General features: G+C 43.3%; 1 protein-coding gene across 1 annotated transcript in view; it reads left to right on the forward strand.

Annotated features, from left to right (window-relative positions):
* Nucleotides 1-18,748, forward strand: part of LOC310878424 (mitogen-activated protein kinase kinase kinase 7-like) — a gene marked incomplete at its 5' end in the record, with an annotated part of 23,653 nt that extends 4,905 nt beyond the window's left edge. Inside the window, 8 exons of the mRNA XM_083792755.1 lie at nt 5,572-5,752; nt 6,381-6,511; nt 10,995-11,079; nt 11,871-11,992; nt 13,714-13,849; nt 15,849-15,913; nt 17,086-17,201; nt 18,342-18,748. Of these exons, the coding sequence (XP_083648881.1) occupies nt 5,572-5,752; nt 6,381-6,511; nt 10,995-11,079; nt 11,871-11,992; nt 13,714-13,849; nt 15,849-15,913; nt 17,086-17,201; nt 18,342-18,663 (1,158 nt within the window). The 3' untranslated portion in view covers nt 18,664-18,748. The remainder of the gene's footprint in view (nt 1-5,571; nt 5,753-6,380; nt 6,512-10,994; nt 11,080-11,870; nt 11,993-13,713; nt 13,850-15,848; nt 15,914-17,085; nt 17,202-18,341) is intronic.

Genomic DNA, 18,748 nt, shown 5'->3' on the forward strand with positions numbered 1-18,748 from the left:
CGGTGAATGTAATGCACCGTCTCTGTAAAGCGCCTCGGATAAAGGCACTATATACATAGTGCAACATTTACCATTTAGAGAGGGACGACGCGTGGCTGGGGTTGTCCCGATCGGAATAGGGCGATTGGAAATCCGGGGCGCCGACCACGTCATTTTCAAATGATCGGAATTGGATCTGGAGCAAAGAAACGCGATCGGGACATCCCTAGTATCAATATTATATCCATATCATGGTAGTATAGACTGGATGTTGTCTGTGATTTGGGATATTGTACTATTTTGATATGGCATAACCCTGAACGGGCACCCATTTTGGTGTTACCATCATGTTATGCTTTAGCTATTGAAAAATAGCAGATCTACAAGCTCATATCGCGCCACCGAGTGGCGCGATACGAGCTTGTAGGTCTGCTATTTTTGAAGAATCGAAGAACGACTGACATTTTTAGAATCTGATCTCAGGTCAGAATGGGTTCATCAGACCAGTGTGTGTCCCAGTGGAAACCTCGTATGAATCTGATCTCAGGTCAGAATGGGATAAACGTGTTCTATAAAATATAAAAATCGGTATCGGCAAACACCAGACATCCCAACGTCGTGGCCACTTCATTCCTCGGGCGTCAAAGGAGCCCTTCTGCCTTCACCACTTCTCCACATAGCTTCAATATTATTATCTTCGTATAATTCACCCTTTGTCAAGTCCCGCTCGTGGTTGTGCCCCTCTTCGCACCCCATCGGTTGCCGTTTTGAAAATTGAAATAAGGTGTTTGTTTTTTTCAGTCGCTTCGTATTGATATTCTGTGCATTCAATTATTATTTTAAACTTGATGTCGGTAAAAAAAGAAGAACATCACAGATGCACCATTGTGACTGGGCATATGATGTTTGTTGTTTTACAGGCAGTAACTACAGTGAGAAGTGACTGGGCGTATGATGTTTGTTTTGTTACAGGCAGTAACTACAGTGAGAAGTGACTGGGCATATGATGTTTGTTGTTTTACAGGCAGTAACTACAGTGAGAAGTGACTGGGCATATGATGTTTGTTTTGTTACAGGCAGTAACTACAGTGAGAAGTGACTGGGCATATGATGTTTGTTGTGTTACAGGCAGTAACTACAGTGAGAAGTGACTGGGCATATGATGTTTGTTTTGTTACAGGCAGTAACTACAGTGAGAAGTGACTGGGCATATGATGTTTGTTGTGTTACAGGCAGTAACTACAGTGAGAAGTGACTGGGCATATGATGTTTGTTTTGTTACAGGCAGTAACTACAGTGAGAAGTGACTGGGCATATGATGTTTGTTGTTTACAGGCAGTAACTACAGTGAGAAGTGACTGGGCATATGATGTTTGTTTTGTTACAGGCAGTAACTACAGTGAGAAGTGACTGGGCATATGATGTTTGTTTTGTTACAGGCAGTAACTACAGTGAGAAGTGACTGGGCATATGATGTTTGTTTGTTACAGGCAGTAACTACAGTGAGAAGTGACTGGGCATATGATGTTTGTTTTGTTACAGGCAGTAACTACAGTGAGAAGTGACTGGGCATATGATGTTTGTTTTGTTACAGGCAGTAACTACAGTGAGAAGTGACTGGGCATATGATGTTTGTTGTGTTACAGGCAGTAACTACAGTGAGAAGTGACTGGGCATATGATGTTTGTTGTGTTACAGGCAGTAACTACAGTGAGAAGTGACTGGGCATATGATGTTTGTTTTGTTACAGGCAGTAACTACAGTGAGAAGTGACTGGGCATATGATGTTTGTTGTGTTACAGGCAGTAACTACAGTGAGAAGTGACTGGGCATATGATGTTTGTTTTGTTACAGGCAGTAACTACAGTGAGAAGTGACTGGGCATATGATGTTTGTTTTGTTACAGGCAGTAACTACAGTGAGAAGTGACTGGGCATATGATGTTTGTTTTGTTACAGGCAGTAACTACAGTGAGAAGTGACTGGGCATATGATGTTTGTTTGTTACAGGCAGTAACTACAGTGAGAAGTGACTGGGCATATGATGTTTGTTTTGTTACAGGCAGTAACTACAGTGAGAAGTGACTGGGCATATGATGTTTGTTTTGTTACAGGCAGTAACTACAGTGAGAAGTGACTGGGCATATGATGTTTGTTGTGTTACAGGCAGTAACTACAGTGAGAAGTGACTGGGCATATGATGTTTGTTGTGTTACAGGCAGTAACTACAGTGAGAAGTGACTGGGCATATGATGTTTGTTTTGTTACAGGCAGTAACTACAGTGAGAAGTGACTGGGCATATGATGTTTGTTGTTTTACAGGCAGTAACTACAGTGAGAAGTGACTGGGCATATGATGTTTGTTTTGTTACAGGCAGTAACTACAGTGAGAAGTGACTGGGCATATGATGTTTGTTGTGTTACAGGCAGTAACTACAGTGAGAAGTGACTGGGCATATGATGTTTGTTTTGTTACAGGCAGTGACTACAGTGAGAAGTGACTGGGCATATGATGTTTGTTGTTTTACAGGCAGTAACTACAGTGAGAAGTGACTGGGCATATGATGTTTGTTTTTTACAGGCAGTAACTACAGTGAGAAGTGACTGGGCATATGATGTTTGTTTTGTTACAGGCAGTAACTACAGTGAGAAGTGACTGGGCATATGATGTTTGTGTTTTTACAGGCAGTAACTACAGTGGGAAGTGACTGGGCATATGATGTTTGTTGTGTTACAGGCAGTAACTACAGTGAGAAGTGACTGGGCATATGATGTTTGTTTTGTTACAGGCAGTAACTACAGTGAGAAGTGACTGGGCATATGATGTTTGTTTTGTTACAGGCAGTAACTACAGTGAGAAGTGACTGGGCATATGATGTTTGTTTTGTTACAGGCAGTAACTACAGTGAGAAGTGACTGGGCATATGATGTTTGTTGTTTTACAGGCAGTAACTACAGTGAGAAGTGACTGGGCATATGATGTTTGTTTTGTTACAGGCAGTAACTACAGTGAGAAGTGACTGGGCATATGATGTTTGTTGTGTTACAGGCAGTAACTACAGTGAGAAGTGACTGGGCATATGATGTTTGTTTTGTTACAGGCAGTGACTACAGTGAGAAGTGACTGGGCATATGATGTTTGTTGTTTTACAGGCAGTAACTACAGTGAGAAGTGACTGGGCATATGATGTTTGTTTTTTACAGGCAGTAACTACAGTGAGAAGTGACTGGGCATATGATGTTTGTTTTGTTACAGGCAGTAACTACAGTGAGAAGTGACTGGGCATATGATGTTTGTGTTTTTACAGGCAGTAACTACAGTGGGAAGTGACTGGGCATATGATGTTTGTTGTGTTACAGGCAGTAACTACAGTGAGAAGTGACTGGGCATATGATGTTTGTTTTGTTACAGGCAGTAACTACAGTGAGAAGTGACTGGGCATATGATGTTTGTTGTGTTACAGGCAGTAACTACAGTGAGAAGTGACTGGGCATATGATGTTTGTTTTGTTACAGGCAGTGACTACAGTGAGAAGTGACTGGGCATATGATGTTTGTTGTTTTACAGGCAGTAACTACAGTGAGAAGTGACTGGGCATATGATGTTTGTTTTTTACAGGCAGTAACTACAGTGAGAAGGGACTGGGCATATGATGTTTGTTTTGTTACAGGCAGTAACTACAGTGAGAAGTGACTGGGCATATGATGTTTGTTTTGTTACAGGCAGTAACTACAGTGAGAAGTGACTGGGCATATGATGTTTGTTTTGTTACAGGCAGTAACTACAGTGAGAAGTGACTGGGCATATGATGTTTGTTTGTTACAGGCAGTAACTACAGTGAGAAGTGACTGGGCATATGATGTTTGTTGTGTTACAGGCAGTAACTACAGTGAGAAGTGACTGGGCATATGATGTTTGTGTTTTTACAGGCAGTAACTACAGTGGGAAGTGACTGGGCATATGATGTTTGTTGTGTTACAGGCAGTAACTACAGTGAGAAGTGACTGGGCATATGATGTTTGTTTTGTTACAGGCAGTAACTACAGTGAGAAGTGACTGGGCATATGATGTTTGTTTTGTTACAGGCAGTAACTACAGTGAGAAGTGACTGGGCATATGATGTTTGTTGTTTTACAGGCAGTAACTACAGTGAGAAGTGACTGGGCATATGATGCTTGTTTTGTTACAGGCAGTAACTACAGTGAGAAGTGACTGGGCATATGATGCTTGTTTTGTTACAGGCAGTAACTACAGTGAGAAGTGACTGGGCATATGATGTTTGTTTTGTTACAGGCAGTAACTACAGTGAGAAGTGACTGGGCATATGATGTTTGTTTTGTTACAGGCAGTAACTACAGTGGGAAGTGACTGGGCATATGATGTTTGTTTTGTTACAGGCAGTAACTACAGTGAGAAGTGACTGGGCATATGATGTCTGTTGTGTTACAGGCAGTAACTACAGTGAGAAGTGACTGGGCATATGATGTTTGTTTTGTTACAGGCAGTAACTACAGTGAGAAGTGACTGGGCATATGATGTTTGTTTTGTTACAGGCAGTAACTACAGTGAGAAGTGACTGGGCATATGATGTTTGTTTTGTTACAGGCAGTAACTACAGTGAGAAGTGACTGGGCATATGATGTTTGTGTTTTTACAGGCAGTAACTACAGTGAGAAGTGACTGGGCATATGATGTTTGTGTTTTTACAGGCAGTAACTACAGTGGGAAGTGACTGGGCATATGATGTTTGTTGTTTTACAGGCAGTAACTACAGTGAGAAGTGACTGGGCATATGATGTGTGTTGTTTTACAGGCAGTAACTACAGTGAGAAGTGACTGGGCATATGATGTTTGTTTTGTTACAGGCAGTAACTACAGTGAGAAGTGACTGGGCACATGATGTTTGTGTTTTTACAGGCAGTAACTACAGTGAGAAGTGACTGGGCATATGATGTTTGTTGTGTTACAGGCAGTAACTACAGTGAGAAGTGACTGGGCATATGATGTTTGTTGTGTTACAGGCAGTAACTACAGTGAGAAGTGACTGGGCATATGATGTTTGTTGTGTTACAGGCAGTAACTACAGTGAGAAGTGACTGGGCATATGATGTTTGTTTTGTTACAGGCAGTAACTACAGTGAGAAGTGACTGGGCATATGATGTTTGTTTTGTTACAGGCAGTAACTACAGTGAGAAGTGACTGGGCATATGATGTTTGTTTTGTTACAGGCAGTAACTACAGTGAGAAGTGACTGGGCATATGATGTCTGTTGTGTTACAGGCAGTAACTACAGTGAGAAGTGACTGGGCACATGATGTTTGTTTGTTACAGGCAGTAACTACAGTGAGAAGTGACTGGGCATATGATGTTTGTTGTTTTACAGGCAGTAACTACAGTGAGAAGTGACTGGGCATATGATGTTTGTTTTGTTACAGGCAGTAACTACAGTGAGAAGTGACTGGGCATATGATGTTTGTTGTGTTACAGGCAGTAACTACAGTGAGAAGTGACTGGGCATATGATGTTTGTTGTGTTACAGGCAGTAACTACAGTGAGAAGTGACTGGGCATATGATGTTTGTTTTGTTACAGGCAGTAACTACAGTGAGAAGTGACTGGGCGTATGATGTTTGTTGTTTTACAGGCAGTAACTACAGTGAGAAGTGCGACGTGTTCAGCTGGGGCATCATACTGTGGGAGGTGATCACTCGGAGGAAGCCCTTCGATGAGATCGGTGGCTCCGCCTTCTGCATCATGTGGGCCGTGCACCGAGGTCAGAAACACCTTCTATTTTATGTTTTTGTGGCTTTTAATTAAAAATAAATACATTTGATTGAGTTTGTGATTAGAGTGAGTTTGTGATTAGAGTGAGTTTGTGATTAGAGTGAGTTTGTGATTAGAGTGAGTTTGTGATTAGAGTGAGTTTGTGATTGGAGTGAGTTTGTGATTGGAGTGAGTTTGTGATTAGAGTGAGATTGTGATTGGAGTGAGTTTGATTGGAGTGAGTTTGATTAGAGTGAGTTTGTGATTAGAGTGAGTTCGTGATTGGAGTGAGTTTGATTGGAGTGAGTTTGTGATTGGAGTGAGTTTGTGATTGCAGTGAGTTTGTGATTGGAGTGAGTTTGTGATTGGAGTGAGTTTGTGATTGGAGCGAGTTTGATTGGAGTGAGTTCGTGATTGGAGTGAGTTTGATTGGAGTGAGTTTGTGATTGGAGTGAGTTTGGAGTCGAACAATTCGGCCAACAAAGCAACAAATATGAAAAACCTTGTGCAACACTGTCAGTGTTGCCACTGTCATTTGAAAACAACTGACATGGAAAACATGAGGTTTTTCAGAAAACCTGTCGGGGTATTGAAGGCATTTGTAGATCAGGTCCTCAGGTCTGAATGGGTCATTGCAGGCACTCGGCCCCCGCTGATCAAAGACCTCCCGGAGCCCATCGAGGACCTGATGTGCCGCTGCTGGGACAAAGACCCCGCCGAGAGGCCCGCCATGGAGGAGGTGAAGAACACCATGAGCCACCTCATGAAGGTACGTTGGTTAAGAACACCATGAGCCACCTCATGAAGGTACGTTGGTTTAGAACACCATGAGCCACCTCATGAAGGTACGTTGGTGAAGAACACCATGAGCCACCTCATGAAGGTACGTTGGTGAAGAACACCATGAGCCACCTCATGAAGGTACGTTGGTGAAGAACACCATGAGCCACCTCATGAAGGTACGTTGGTTAAGAACACCATGAGCCACCTCATGAAGGTACGTTGGTTAAGAACACCATGAGCCACCTCATGAAGGTACGTTGGTTAAGAACACCATGAGCCACCTCATGAAGGTACGTTGGTTAAGAACACCATGAGCCACCTCATGAAGGTACGTTGGTGAAGAACACCATGAGCCACCTCATGAAGGTACGTTGGTTAAGAACACCATGAGCCACCTCATGAAGGTACGTTGGTTAAGAACACCATGAGCCACCTCATGAAGGTACGTTGGTGAAGAACACCATGGGCCACCTCATGAAGGTACGTTGGTTAAGAACACCATGAGCCACCTCATGAAGGTACGTTGGTTAAGAACACCATGAGCCACCTCATGAAGGTACGTTGGTTTAGAACACCATGAGCCACCTCATGAAGGTACGTTGGTGAAGAACACCATGAGCCACCTCATGAAGGTACGTTGGTTAAGAACACCATGAGCCACCTCATGAAGGTACGTTGGTTTAGAACACCATGAGCCACCTCATGAAGGTACGTTGGTTAAGAACACCATGAGCCACCTCATGAAGGTACGTTGGTGAAGAACACCATGAGCCACCTCATGAAGGTACGTTGGTTAAGAACACCATGAGCCACCTCATGAAGGTACGTTGGTTAAGAACACCATGAGCCACCTCATGAAGGTACGTTGGTGAAGAACACCATGAGCCACCTCATGAAGGTACGTTGGTTTAGAACACCATGAGCCACCTCATGAAGGTACGTTGGTTTAGAACACCATGAGCCACCTCATGAAGGTACGTTGGTTTAGAACACCATGAGCCACCTCATGAAGGTACGTTGGTTAAGAACACCATGAGCCACCTCATGAAGGTACGTTGGTGAAGAACACCATGAGCCACCTCATGAAGGTACGTTGGTGAAGAACACCATGAGCCACCTCATGAAGGTACGTTGGTGAAGAACACCATGAGCCACCTCATGAAGGTACGTTGGTTAAGAACACCATGAGCCACCTCATGAAGGTACGTTGGTTTAGAACACCATGAGCCACCTCATGAAGGTACGTTGGTTTAGAACACCATGAGCCACCTCATGAAGGTACGTTGGTTTAGAACACCATGAGCCACCTCATGAAGGTACGTTGGTGAAGAACACCATGAGCCACCTCATGAAGGTACGTTGGTTTAGAACACCATGAGCCACCTCATGAAGGTACGTTGGTTTAGAACACCATGAGCCACCTCATGAAGGTACGTTGGTGAAGAACACCATGAGCCACCTCATGAAGGTACGTTGGTTAAGAACACCATGAGCCACCTCATGAAGGTACGTTGGTGAAGAACACCATGAGCCACCTCATGAAGGTACGTTGGTTTAGAACACCATGAGCCACCTCATGAAGGTACGTTGGTTTAGAACACCATGAGCCACCTCATGAAGGTACGTTGGTGAAGAACACCATGAGCCACCTCATGAAGGTACGTTGGTGAAGAACACCATGAGCCACCTCATGAAGGTACGTTGGTTAAGAACACCATGAGCCACCTCATGAAGGTACGTTGGTTAAGAACACCATGAGCCACCTCATGAAGGTACGTTGGTTAAGAACACCATGAGCCACCTCATGAAGGTACGTTGGTTTAGAACACCATGAGCCACCTCATGAAGGTACGTTGGTTTAGAACACCATGAGCCACCTCATGAAGGTACGTTGGTTAAGAACACCATGAGCCACCTCATGAAGGTACGTTGGTTAAGAACACCATGAGCCACCTCTTGAAGGTACGTTGGTTTAGAACACCATGAGCCACCTCATGAAGGTACGTTGGTTTAGAACACCATGAGCCACCTCATGAAGGTACGTTGGTTAAGAACACCATGAGCCACCTCATGAAGGTACGTTGGTTAAGAACACCATGAGCCACCTCTTGAAGGTACGTTGGTTTAGAACACCATGAGCCACCTCATGAAGGTACGTTGGTGAAGAACACCATGAGCCACCTCATGAAGGTACGTTGGTTTAGAACACCATGAGCCACCTCATGAAGGTACGTTGGTTTAGAACACCATGAGCCACCTCATGAAGGTACGTTGGTTAAGAACACCATGAGCCACCTCATGAAGGTTCGTTGGTGAAGAACACCATGAGCCACCTCATGAAGGTACGTTGGTGAAGAACACCATGAGCCACCTCATGAAGGTACGTTGGTTTAGAACACCATGAGCCACCTCATGAAGGTACGTTGGTTAAGAACACCATGAGCCACCTCATGAAGGTACGTTGGTTAAGAACACCATGAGCCACCTCATGAAGGTACGTTGGTGAAGAACACCATGAGCCACCTCATGAAGGTACGTTGGTGAAGAACACCATGAGCCACCTCATGAAGGTACGTTGGTTTAGAACACCATGAGCCACCTCATGAAGGTACGTTGGTTTGAAGAACACCATGAGCCACCTCATGAAGGTACGTTGGTTAAGAACACCATGAGCCACCTCATGAAGGTACGTTGGTTAAGAACACCATGAGCCACCTCATGAAGGTACGTTGGTTAAGAACACCATGAGCCACCTCATGAAGGTACGTTGGTTTAGAACACCATGAGCCACCTCATGAAGGTACGTTGGTTAAGAACACCATGAGCCACCTCATGAAGGTACGTTGGTTAAGAACACCATGAGCCACCTCATGAAGGTACGTTGGTTTAGAACACCATGAGCCACCTCATGAAGGTACGTTGGTTAAGAACACCATGAGCCACCTCATGAAGGTACGTTGGTTAAGAACACCATGAGCCACCTCATGAAGGTACGTTGGTGAAGAACACCATGAGCCACCTCATGAAGGTACGTTGGTGAAGAACACCATGAGCCACCTCATGAAGGTACGTTGGTGAAGAACACCATGAGCCACCTCATGAAGGTACGTTGGTTAAGAACACCATGAGCCACCTCATGAAGGTACGTTGGTTAAGAACACCATGAGCCACCTCATGAAGGTACGTTGGTTTAGAACACCATGAGCCACCTCATGAAGGTACGTTGGTTAAGAACACCATGAGCCACCTCATGAAGGTACGTTGGTTAAGAACACCATGAGCCACCTCATGAAGGTACGTTGGTGAAGAACACCATGAGCCACCTCATGAAGGTACGTTGGTTTAGAACACCATGAGCCACCTCATGAAGGTACGTTGGTTAAGAACACCATGAGCCACCTCATGAAGGTACGTTGGTGAAGAACACCATGAGCCACCTCATGAAGGTACGTTGGTTTAGAACACCATGAGCCACCTCATGAAGGTACGTTGGTGAAGAACACCATGAGCCACCTCATGAAGGTACGTTGGTGAAGAACACCATGAGCCACCTCATGAAGGTACGTTGGTTTTGGTTGACAAAAATGTATTTTCTTTTTTTGTTTTTTGGGTAGTGCAGAGCCACTCCCGAGGAACGGCAATGTGTTTCTGACTGTCCCCGTGTCTGTTTAGAGTACCACCAACAGGTGACAGAGTGGCGCTGTTGAGCTTCACACTGTGCACAGGTGCATGATGGGAAGCGGAGTTTTTGGTGTTGGTGTGACACCAACAATAGTCCGACAGCCAATTGTCCAACAGCCAATAGTCTGATAGCCAATAGTCTGATAGCCTATAGTCAGACAACCAGTTCAGACGGGTCTGATTTATTTATTTATTTTGACAAAAGGTTACGTGTTGTAATGCCAGATTTTTCCCTGGCCGGACATAGCGCGTGGAAGGAACACGTTATTCCAACCAGTTCCTTTCCCCTCCATCAGGCGCCCCGGCTGGCCAGGGGGAGGTTGTTTAGAGACAAGGATTACTGCAGGTTATTTGGGAGGGTACCTACCCTAGGGGACACGGGGAGAACATTTGAGGGTTCCTATCCTAGGGGACACGGGGAGAACATGTGAGGGTTCCTACCCTAGGGGACACGGGGGAGAACATGTGAGGGTACCTACCCTAGGGGACACGGGGAGAACATGTGAGGGTACCTACCCTAGGGGACACGGGGAGAACATGTGAGGGTACCTACCCTAGGGGACACGGGAAGAACATGTGAGGGTACCTACCCTAGGGGACACGGGGAGAACATGTGAGGGTTCCTACCCTAGGGGACACGGGAAGAACATGTGAGGGTTCCTACCCTAGGGGACACGGGGAGAACATGTGGGGGTACCTACCCTAGGGGACACAGGGAGAACATGTGAGGGGTACCTACCCTAGGGGACACGGGGAGAACATCATGGGTTCTTCTTTGTCCTCCACAGTACTTCCCGGGTTCTGACGAGCCCCTGCAGATCCCCCATCACGGCTCGGGCAACAGAAGTGGCTCCTCGTCGGCCACCAGCACAGGTATATAGACGTCAGTGTTGTTTTCCTCGACTAAAACCCACACGAAAAATGTCCGTCGACTGCCTTTTTCCACTGACGAAAACTAAATGGAAACGAACTGAAAACTAAGCTACGATGACTAAAAGTAAGACTAAATATATTGACAATTTTGTCAACAAAAGAAAACTAGACTAAAATGTATTAAGGGACTAGTGCACAAGAGATCCAGTATAAGTCATTTTACACGTGGTTGCATGCTGAAAACAGCAGATCTACGAGCTTGCAGGTCGGCTATTTTCAGCAAGAGTAAAATCAGTCATTATGACGGCATCAAGGCCCGCCAAAATACATTTTAGTCGACTAAATCAACTGTGGATTTTGTTGACTAAAATCGTATGATATTCGGTCGACTAAAACTAGACTAGCATTAAAACATTCCACATGACTAAAATGGTAAATGTGTCTGCTATTTTTGAAAAATCGTGACAATGTGGCGCAAACCTTTATATATTCTTTCAGAGCGAACGTTTTTAACTCATATCTTTGCTTCTGGGGGGAGGGGGGGGGGGGGGTCTGTGGAACAACATATTTCCAGATGGGGGTCGGCGGCGGCCAATTACAGATTATATTTGGGGGTCCTTGACATGAAAATGTTTAAGAACCGCTGACATAGAAACATAGGGTTTTACCAGAAAACTATCAGAATTTAGAAGGCATTTGTAGAATCGTCCTCAGGCCTAAATGGGTTTTTTACAGTACCATGCTGTAAGACACATTGTCGTAATGTGAATCCCCCTTGTGGCCAATCACAGACTCCTATGCTGAATGCACCATCAACAGCAACAGGAGCGAGCGCGACATGGAGCTTGGAAAAGGAGAGGAGACCCTCAAGAGCATCGAGGCCAAATTTCCTCTGCAGTTCAAACCATCAAAGGTATAGTTTTTGATTGATTGAAATATTTATTAACAGTTTGCAGAATTACAGTATATTTCAAGTACAAACTCAATACAAAAACACTGTTAACTGTGAGTGAGTGGACGACCCAATTAAGCATTACACTTATTTACAAGAGGGTCCACCATGTTCAATTCATCAACACATTTAGAGACGTACAAATAGACACTTCTATGTAGTCAAAGAACGGAACAGGAATTCATCATGAAGGAGGTAAAAAGGGAATGGAAACCAGGGGCGGTAGTGTGTTTGCAAAACGGAATCCGGATACAAAGGATGCAATTAAATGGGGGCCCGTCCGTCGCAGCAAAAAAAGATATTCTTTCTTACTAGCTTTTTTTTTTTACCAGGGCACGCAAGTATTAACAGATGTCAGGCTTAACCCATTCTGACTCGTATCGCGCCACCGAGTGGCGCGATACGAGCTTGTAGGTCTGCTATTTTTGAAAAATCGAAGAGCGACTGACATTTTTAGAATCTGATCTCAGGTCAGAATGGGTTAATAATCTAAGAAACTATTACCTAATGTAAATGCTGACGGGCCAAATGGCAGTCTGTACTTGAGCCAAAGTATGACACCGTATAGCATACGCCATGGATGGAAAGTAGTGTGTAATGTGCAAAGCATGTTCGTTTATTAATCCATTTTGGGCGGGCACCCCTTTTGGTGTTTTAAACATTATGTTATAATTTAGCTATTGAAAAATAGCAGATCTACAAGCTTGTAGGTCTGCTATTTTTGAAAAATCGTGAAAATGTGCCTCAAATTTGGAATATATTTTTTCAGAACGAACGTTTTTAACTCAAATCTTTGCTTCTGGAGGGGGTCCCTGGAACAACATATTTTCAGATGGGGGTCGGTGGCCAATTACATATCATTTTTGGGGTCCTTGACATGAAATATTGAGTGATATAGGCCTAGAAACATAGGTATTTCAGAAAACTGTCAGGATTTAGAAGGCTTTTTTTTATTTCGATGTCAGGCCTAAATGGGTTAAAGTAGTGTGTAATGTGCAAAGCATGTGGGCATGTTGGTTTATCCACGGTGTGAGTGACCCGTCTATCGGCCAGGGTTTGTTGTTGTTTGTTGGAATTCCTAAAACAAACACCTGAAAGACACCCGTCTTGTCCAAGACACGGACAAGACGGGTGTCTTTTAGGTGTGAACGAGGCCTCTGGTGGGTGCACATTCATCATGTCAGCAGACATCTGAAAGGACGACCAAACCGTAGAAAGATGTTCATTGATACATACACACACACACTAGAGTATATACGGTATTCTGCCATTTCTCTCAGGAGGAAACCACCTAACTCCATTTTTGAGGTTTTAGATGTATTTATTTATTGCATAAATCAGTGCTATTGAATGAACACCCTTCATGTCTGTGAGTTGTTTTTTGAAAATAATGAACCAATGAAAACCTCTTAATTCTTTCTATGCCTTGTACGTGTATACATATTGGGGGGAAAATGTTTGAGAACCACTGACATAGAAACATAGGGTTTAACCCTGTGAGAACCACTGACATAGAAACATAGGGTTTTTCAGAAAACCGTCAGGATTTTAGAAGACATTATTTAGTAAAATCGTCTAAATGGGTGTAAATGTCCTCCGTTGTCTTGTCTGTGTTGTGTTTTTAGACGGGCACGCTGCGGTCCACCGTGTTCAGAGTTGTTTTGTCTGTGTTGTGTTTTTAGACGGGCACGCTGCGGTCCAACGTCTTCAGAGAGGCCAGTGTAGAGGGCCAGCCAACGGGACGCTCCCACAGCCCCGCACAGCCCGCCCCCGCCGTCACCGACCAATCGGAGCTCAGGAGGCCAGTCAGTCCCACAGGTACAGGTGTGTATGTTAATGATGACGCCGTCAACAGGATGGCCTAGACGATACGTCGCTGTTGATTCTGTCGACCGAAAACTAAGGCGAGAAATGTTCGTCGTCTACCTTTTTTTCACTGATGAAAACTACATGGAAACTAAATGAAAACTAAGGTATGACGACTGAAATGAAGTACTAAATATGCTGACAATTTCGTCGCCAAATAAAAACTAGACTAAAATGTTAGGAAAGGACTAGTGGACAAGAGATCCGGTAGAAGTCATTTTACACTTGGTTGCATGCTGAAAAATCTCTGCATTTACCATTTCCGCAAAACCTTGAATTGATCGTGTGCCAGGACAAAAATCACGTTAGGTCGGGAGCTGTCGTACGCTTTGTCCTCACGTGTTTTTCTGTCGTAGAACAGCGGAGCAGCATTGTTTGACCAGCTGAGAGGCTGTCACAGGCATCTAAACATTATGTTTTCACTCCTAAAATGTATAAAACTAATAATACATGTGAAAAATATATATTTTGTAATGGCATGTCATATGAAATTGGTAGGAAGTGTGCAAGCAATTAAAATCGCACACTTAAAAACAATGTTGCAAGTTAGATGCTTAAGCCATTTAAACAGTGTTTTGCACGACCCCCAGAATTATATGTATTTGGCCGCGGACTCCCATCTCAAAGTATGATGTTACATGGACCCCCCTCCCCCTGGAAGCAAAAATAGGAGTTAAAAACGTCCGCTCTGAAAGAATATACATTCAAAGATTTGCGCCACATTGTCACGATTTAAAAAGAATAGCAGTTCTACGAGCTTGTATGTCTGCTATTTTTGAAAAATCGTGAAAATGTGGCGCATTCAATCTTTGAATAGTATATATTCTGTCAGAGCGAACGTTTTTTAACTCAAATCTTTGCTTCTGGGGGAGGTCCCTGGAACTACATATTTTCAGATGGTCCGCGGCCAAATAAAGGTAATTCTGGGGGTCCTTGACATGAAGTGGGTTAAAAACGTTCGCTCTGAAAGAATATATATTCAAAGATTTGCGCCACATTTTCACGATTTTTCAAAAATAGCAGATCTACAAGCTGCACTCGGTGCCGTGCTACGAGCTTGTAGATCTAATATTTTTCAATTGTTAGGCGGGGGGGAGGGGGGGGGGGGGGGGAGAACTGAACCGGTTCCACCCTGGTGGAAATGGGGAGCCATGTAACACCAGGGCAGAGTGAAGGTGCACAGAACAGGCCACTAAGGGGTGCTAGAGGACAACCATCCAATTATTTTACACTGATTTTGTAGTTTGTGCTTTGAAAAAGCAATATGTAAATATACTAATTGTATATCTCTGCTGTCGGGAAGAAACCACCTAACTCCAAAATGTCCATTTTTCAGGAAAAAAATAAAAATCAGGATATTAAGAAAACAGGATATTGGAAAACAAAGCAATACTGCCTCATCGATGTTGGTGTTGTGACTTTATAAATTGAGAATTTTCTTGCATGAGAGGGAGAGAGGTGGTGGAGTTAGCTGCTTTAGGAGACAGTTTGGGGGTCCAATGGAGTTAAGAGGTTTCGTCCCAAGCGTTTTTTCATTGGTTCAATATTTTCGAAACAACACACAGACGTAAAGGGTGTTCAATAGCACTGATTTATACAATATATATATATATATATATATATATATATATATATATATATATATATATATATATATATACATATAGTATATCATAAATAGAGTTAGGAGGTTCATATTGTTAATCATTAGTAAAAGCTGTAGGCCTATTTATTATCACAGTCATCAAAACATGTGATAATAACATGCTTGAATTGTGTGTGTGTGTGTGTGTGTGTGTGTGTGTGTGTGTGTGTGTGTGTGTGTGTGTGTGTGTGTGTGTGTGTGTGTGTGTGTGTGTGTGTGTGTGTGTGTGTGTGTGTGTGTGTGTGTGTGTGTGTGTGTGTGTGTGTGTGTGTGTGTGTGTGCGTGCGTGCGTGCGTGCGTGCGCAGTAGCTGTCAATTGCCTGGACAGCTCCATCCCCATGGCCTACTTGACACTGGATCATCAACTACAGGTACATTAAATATATATACATTAAATATACAGTCTTAATCACTTTTGACCTGAGATCACATTCTATAAAAATGTCTTCTATACATCCTGACAGTTTTCTGAAAAAGCTATGTTTCTATGTCGGTCGTTCTTCGATCTTTCAAAAATAGCTAGAAGCCGTTTCAACCAATCAGATTGCTTCCTCGAAACAACCTGTTGTAGAATGTTCATTTACTACTTCTCATGTACCATAACGATCATGTGATCATAGACGGATGACAAAAACACTGCTATGCTGGTCCTCTTTTTAAAGGGATTGTGACATAAAAAAAAAAGGTTTTGGAATTGTTCTTGTTTTTTTTTAGGTTTTCTAATCTCAATTGCACCCAAAAAACATGAACTTTTAACATTCAGTAGATTTTCTGTGATCTGGAGTTTTCTGGCTCAAACAGGTGCTCTGATTTGCCGGCAGTAAGTGACATCACTTACTGCAAATCCCATATATGTCAATGGGATTTGCCAGCAGATGTCACTGTTTCACTGTGTTGCCTGTTTTCATTGTAGCTCAAAAGGCCCAAAAAATCCCAAAGAAAACTTCAGACCACAGAAAATCCACTGAATGTTCAAAGTTCAGGTTTTTTGGGTGTAATTGAGGTCATAAAACCTAAAGGAAAAAAGAAAAAGAAAAATAAATGAAAATGAATGTCATAAAACCTTTAAAGGGACACTTCACCCTTTTTGCCAAAAAATATATGTTAATGACGTTTAGAAGCTTTAGATCACTTTCCTGGGGGTCTTTATGTGTGTAATATGTGGTTTTAGTTATTTTAGATTGTAGCAGTGAGCCTGTTGTCTCTGATGTCATGGACACTGGTCTCACTACCTTCCTGGACTACAATTCCCATAATTCTTTGGTGCACTGCTCCTCCTTGTGGATAGGGGGAGAGCTGTCTTACTGAGACAACATGTAGTCCAGGAAGGAAGTGAGCCCAGTGTCCATGACATCAGAGACAACAGGCTCACTGTTACAATCTAAAATATCTAAAACCACATATTACACACATAAAGATCTCTAGGAAAGTGTTCTAAAGCTTCTAAACGTCATTAACATATATTTTTTTGCAAAAAGGGTGAAGTGTCCCTTTAATGTACTAGCGTTGACTGAACTCTCTCTCTCTCTCTCTCTCTCTCAAGCCCCTGGCTCCGTGTCCAAACTCCAAGGAATCCATGGCTGTGTTTGAGCAGCACTGCCGAATGGCTCAGGAGTACCTCAAGGTCCAGACGGAGATCGCCCTTCTGGTTCAGAGGAAGTGAGTCCAATCCTATCCTAGTGTTTGCATGATTGTTGTGCTTCACTCAAATGTCGTGATGTAGGAATGCTGTGTGCCTTAACGGCTGTCCACACCAAGCACCATTAACACATCAATCGCCCGGGGGTATTAAGGGCCATTCCCGACGGGAACCCCTTTTGGTGTTTTAACTAAGCATTATGTTATGTATGTTAGTTAGTTTAATTTATTGTCCACGTGTGATGAGAAAAAAAATGTGTTTTTTATTTTTTTATTTTTCCCCCCCGATTTTGTAGCCCTCAAGATCAGGTAGATTATAGTTAAAAATGCCATAGTGTGTGAATGGGTGAATGTGCTGGATAGAGGCGCTAGGGCTTTCACTTCTAGTCATTTTTACTATCAATCAATCAATCAATCAATCAACTTTATTTGTTCAGACTCAGGGTCCAATAACAACAGACAACATAAAACAGTACATACAGAGAAGAAACACCCCTAACCCATAAAAACATCATTTTTACAATAAACATTCATACCAGTGCTTCCAAAAGGCAGACCGGTACCTGGTGCTACTGAAGCTGGGGTTACACAGCAGCATAATTATGCAGTTTTTAGACTCATTGAGCCGACACATACATTTATACATCAAGTGTCTCAGTAAGGCATGAAAGGTGTAAACTCCCACACTACAGAATAACTCACTTGCACTGCTCCACCTTGGTTTGTTCAATAATATACGCATGCAGTCATTATAGGCAACCTGCAGTTTATACAAACTTGCTTTCTTAAATTTCACCCACAAGGGGGCGGTATAGAGGGGAGTACAGTATGCTCTAAAAATATTAACTTTAACCTCAGGTTAGGACTAGTTGGCTAGTTTACTAGTCGACTAGTTGTTTAACTACCTTTTATGTAAAAAAAAAAAATATTTTGTTTGGAAAAATGTGTACATTGATGACTATAAACTGTAATCTACCTGATCTTGAGGCCTACAAAATAGGGGGAAAAATCTTATCAACTAGTTAACTAGTACCAACAAGGTCGACTAGTGGATTTACTAGTTGAATAGTTGACTAGTTGCTTAAAGCCCTAAAAAGGCGCTATATATAAATGCACCATTTACCATTTTTATATATAAATATAAAGAGGTATTTTCCTCAGACAGGAGCTGAACTCTGAGCTGGAGCAGGACAACAGGAGCAGCAGAGCACGTCCCGTCTGGTCCAGGAGCACAGCAAGCTGCTGGAGGAGAACCGGAGCCTCTCGGGGTACTGCCAGAACCTCCGGACACAAACTGGGCCCTCATCCAGCAGCAGCACCACAGTTAGGACCACCAAACTGGGCCTCATTCAGCACCACAGTTATAGGACCACCAAACTGGGCCTCATCCAGCACCACAGTTATAGGACCACCAAACTGGGCCTCATCCAGCACCACAGTTAGGACCACCAAAACTGGGCCTCATACAACACCACAGTTATAGGACCACCAAACTGGGCCTCATCCAGCACCACAGTTATAGGACCACCAAAACTGGGGCCTCATCCAGCACCACAGTTATAGGGACA

The sequence above is a fragment of the Protomyctophum parallelum genome, assembly GCF_964188405.1.
Source record: "Protomyctophum parallelum genome assembly, chromosome: 20".
NCBI lineage: Eukaryota > Metazoa > Chordata > Actinopteri > Myctophiformes > Myctophidae > Protomyctophum > Protomyctophum parallelum.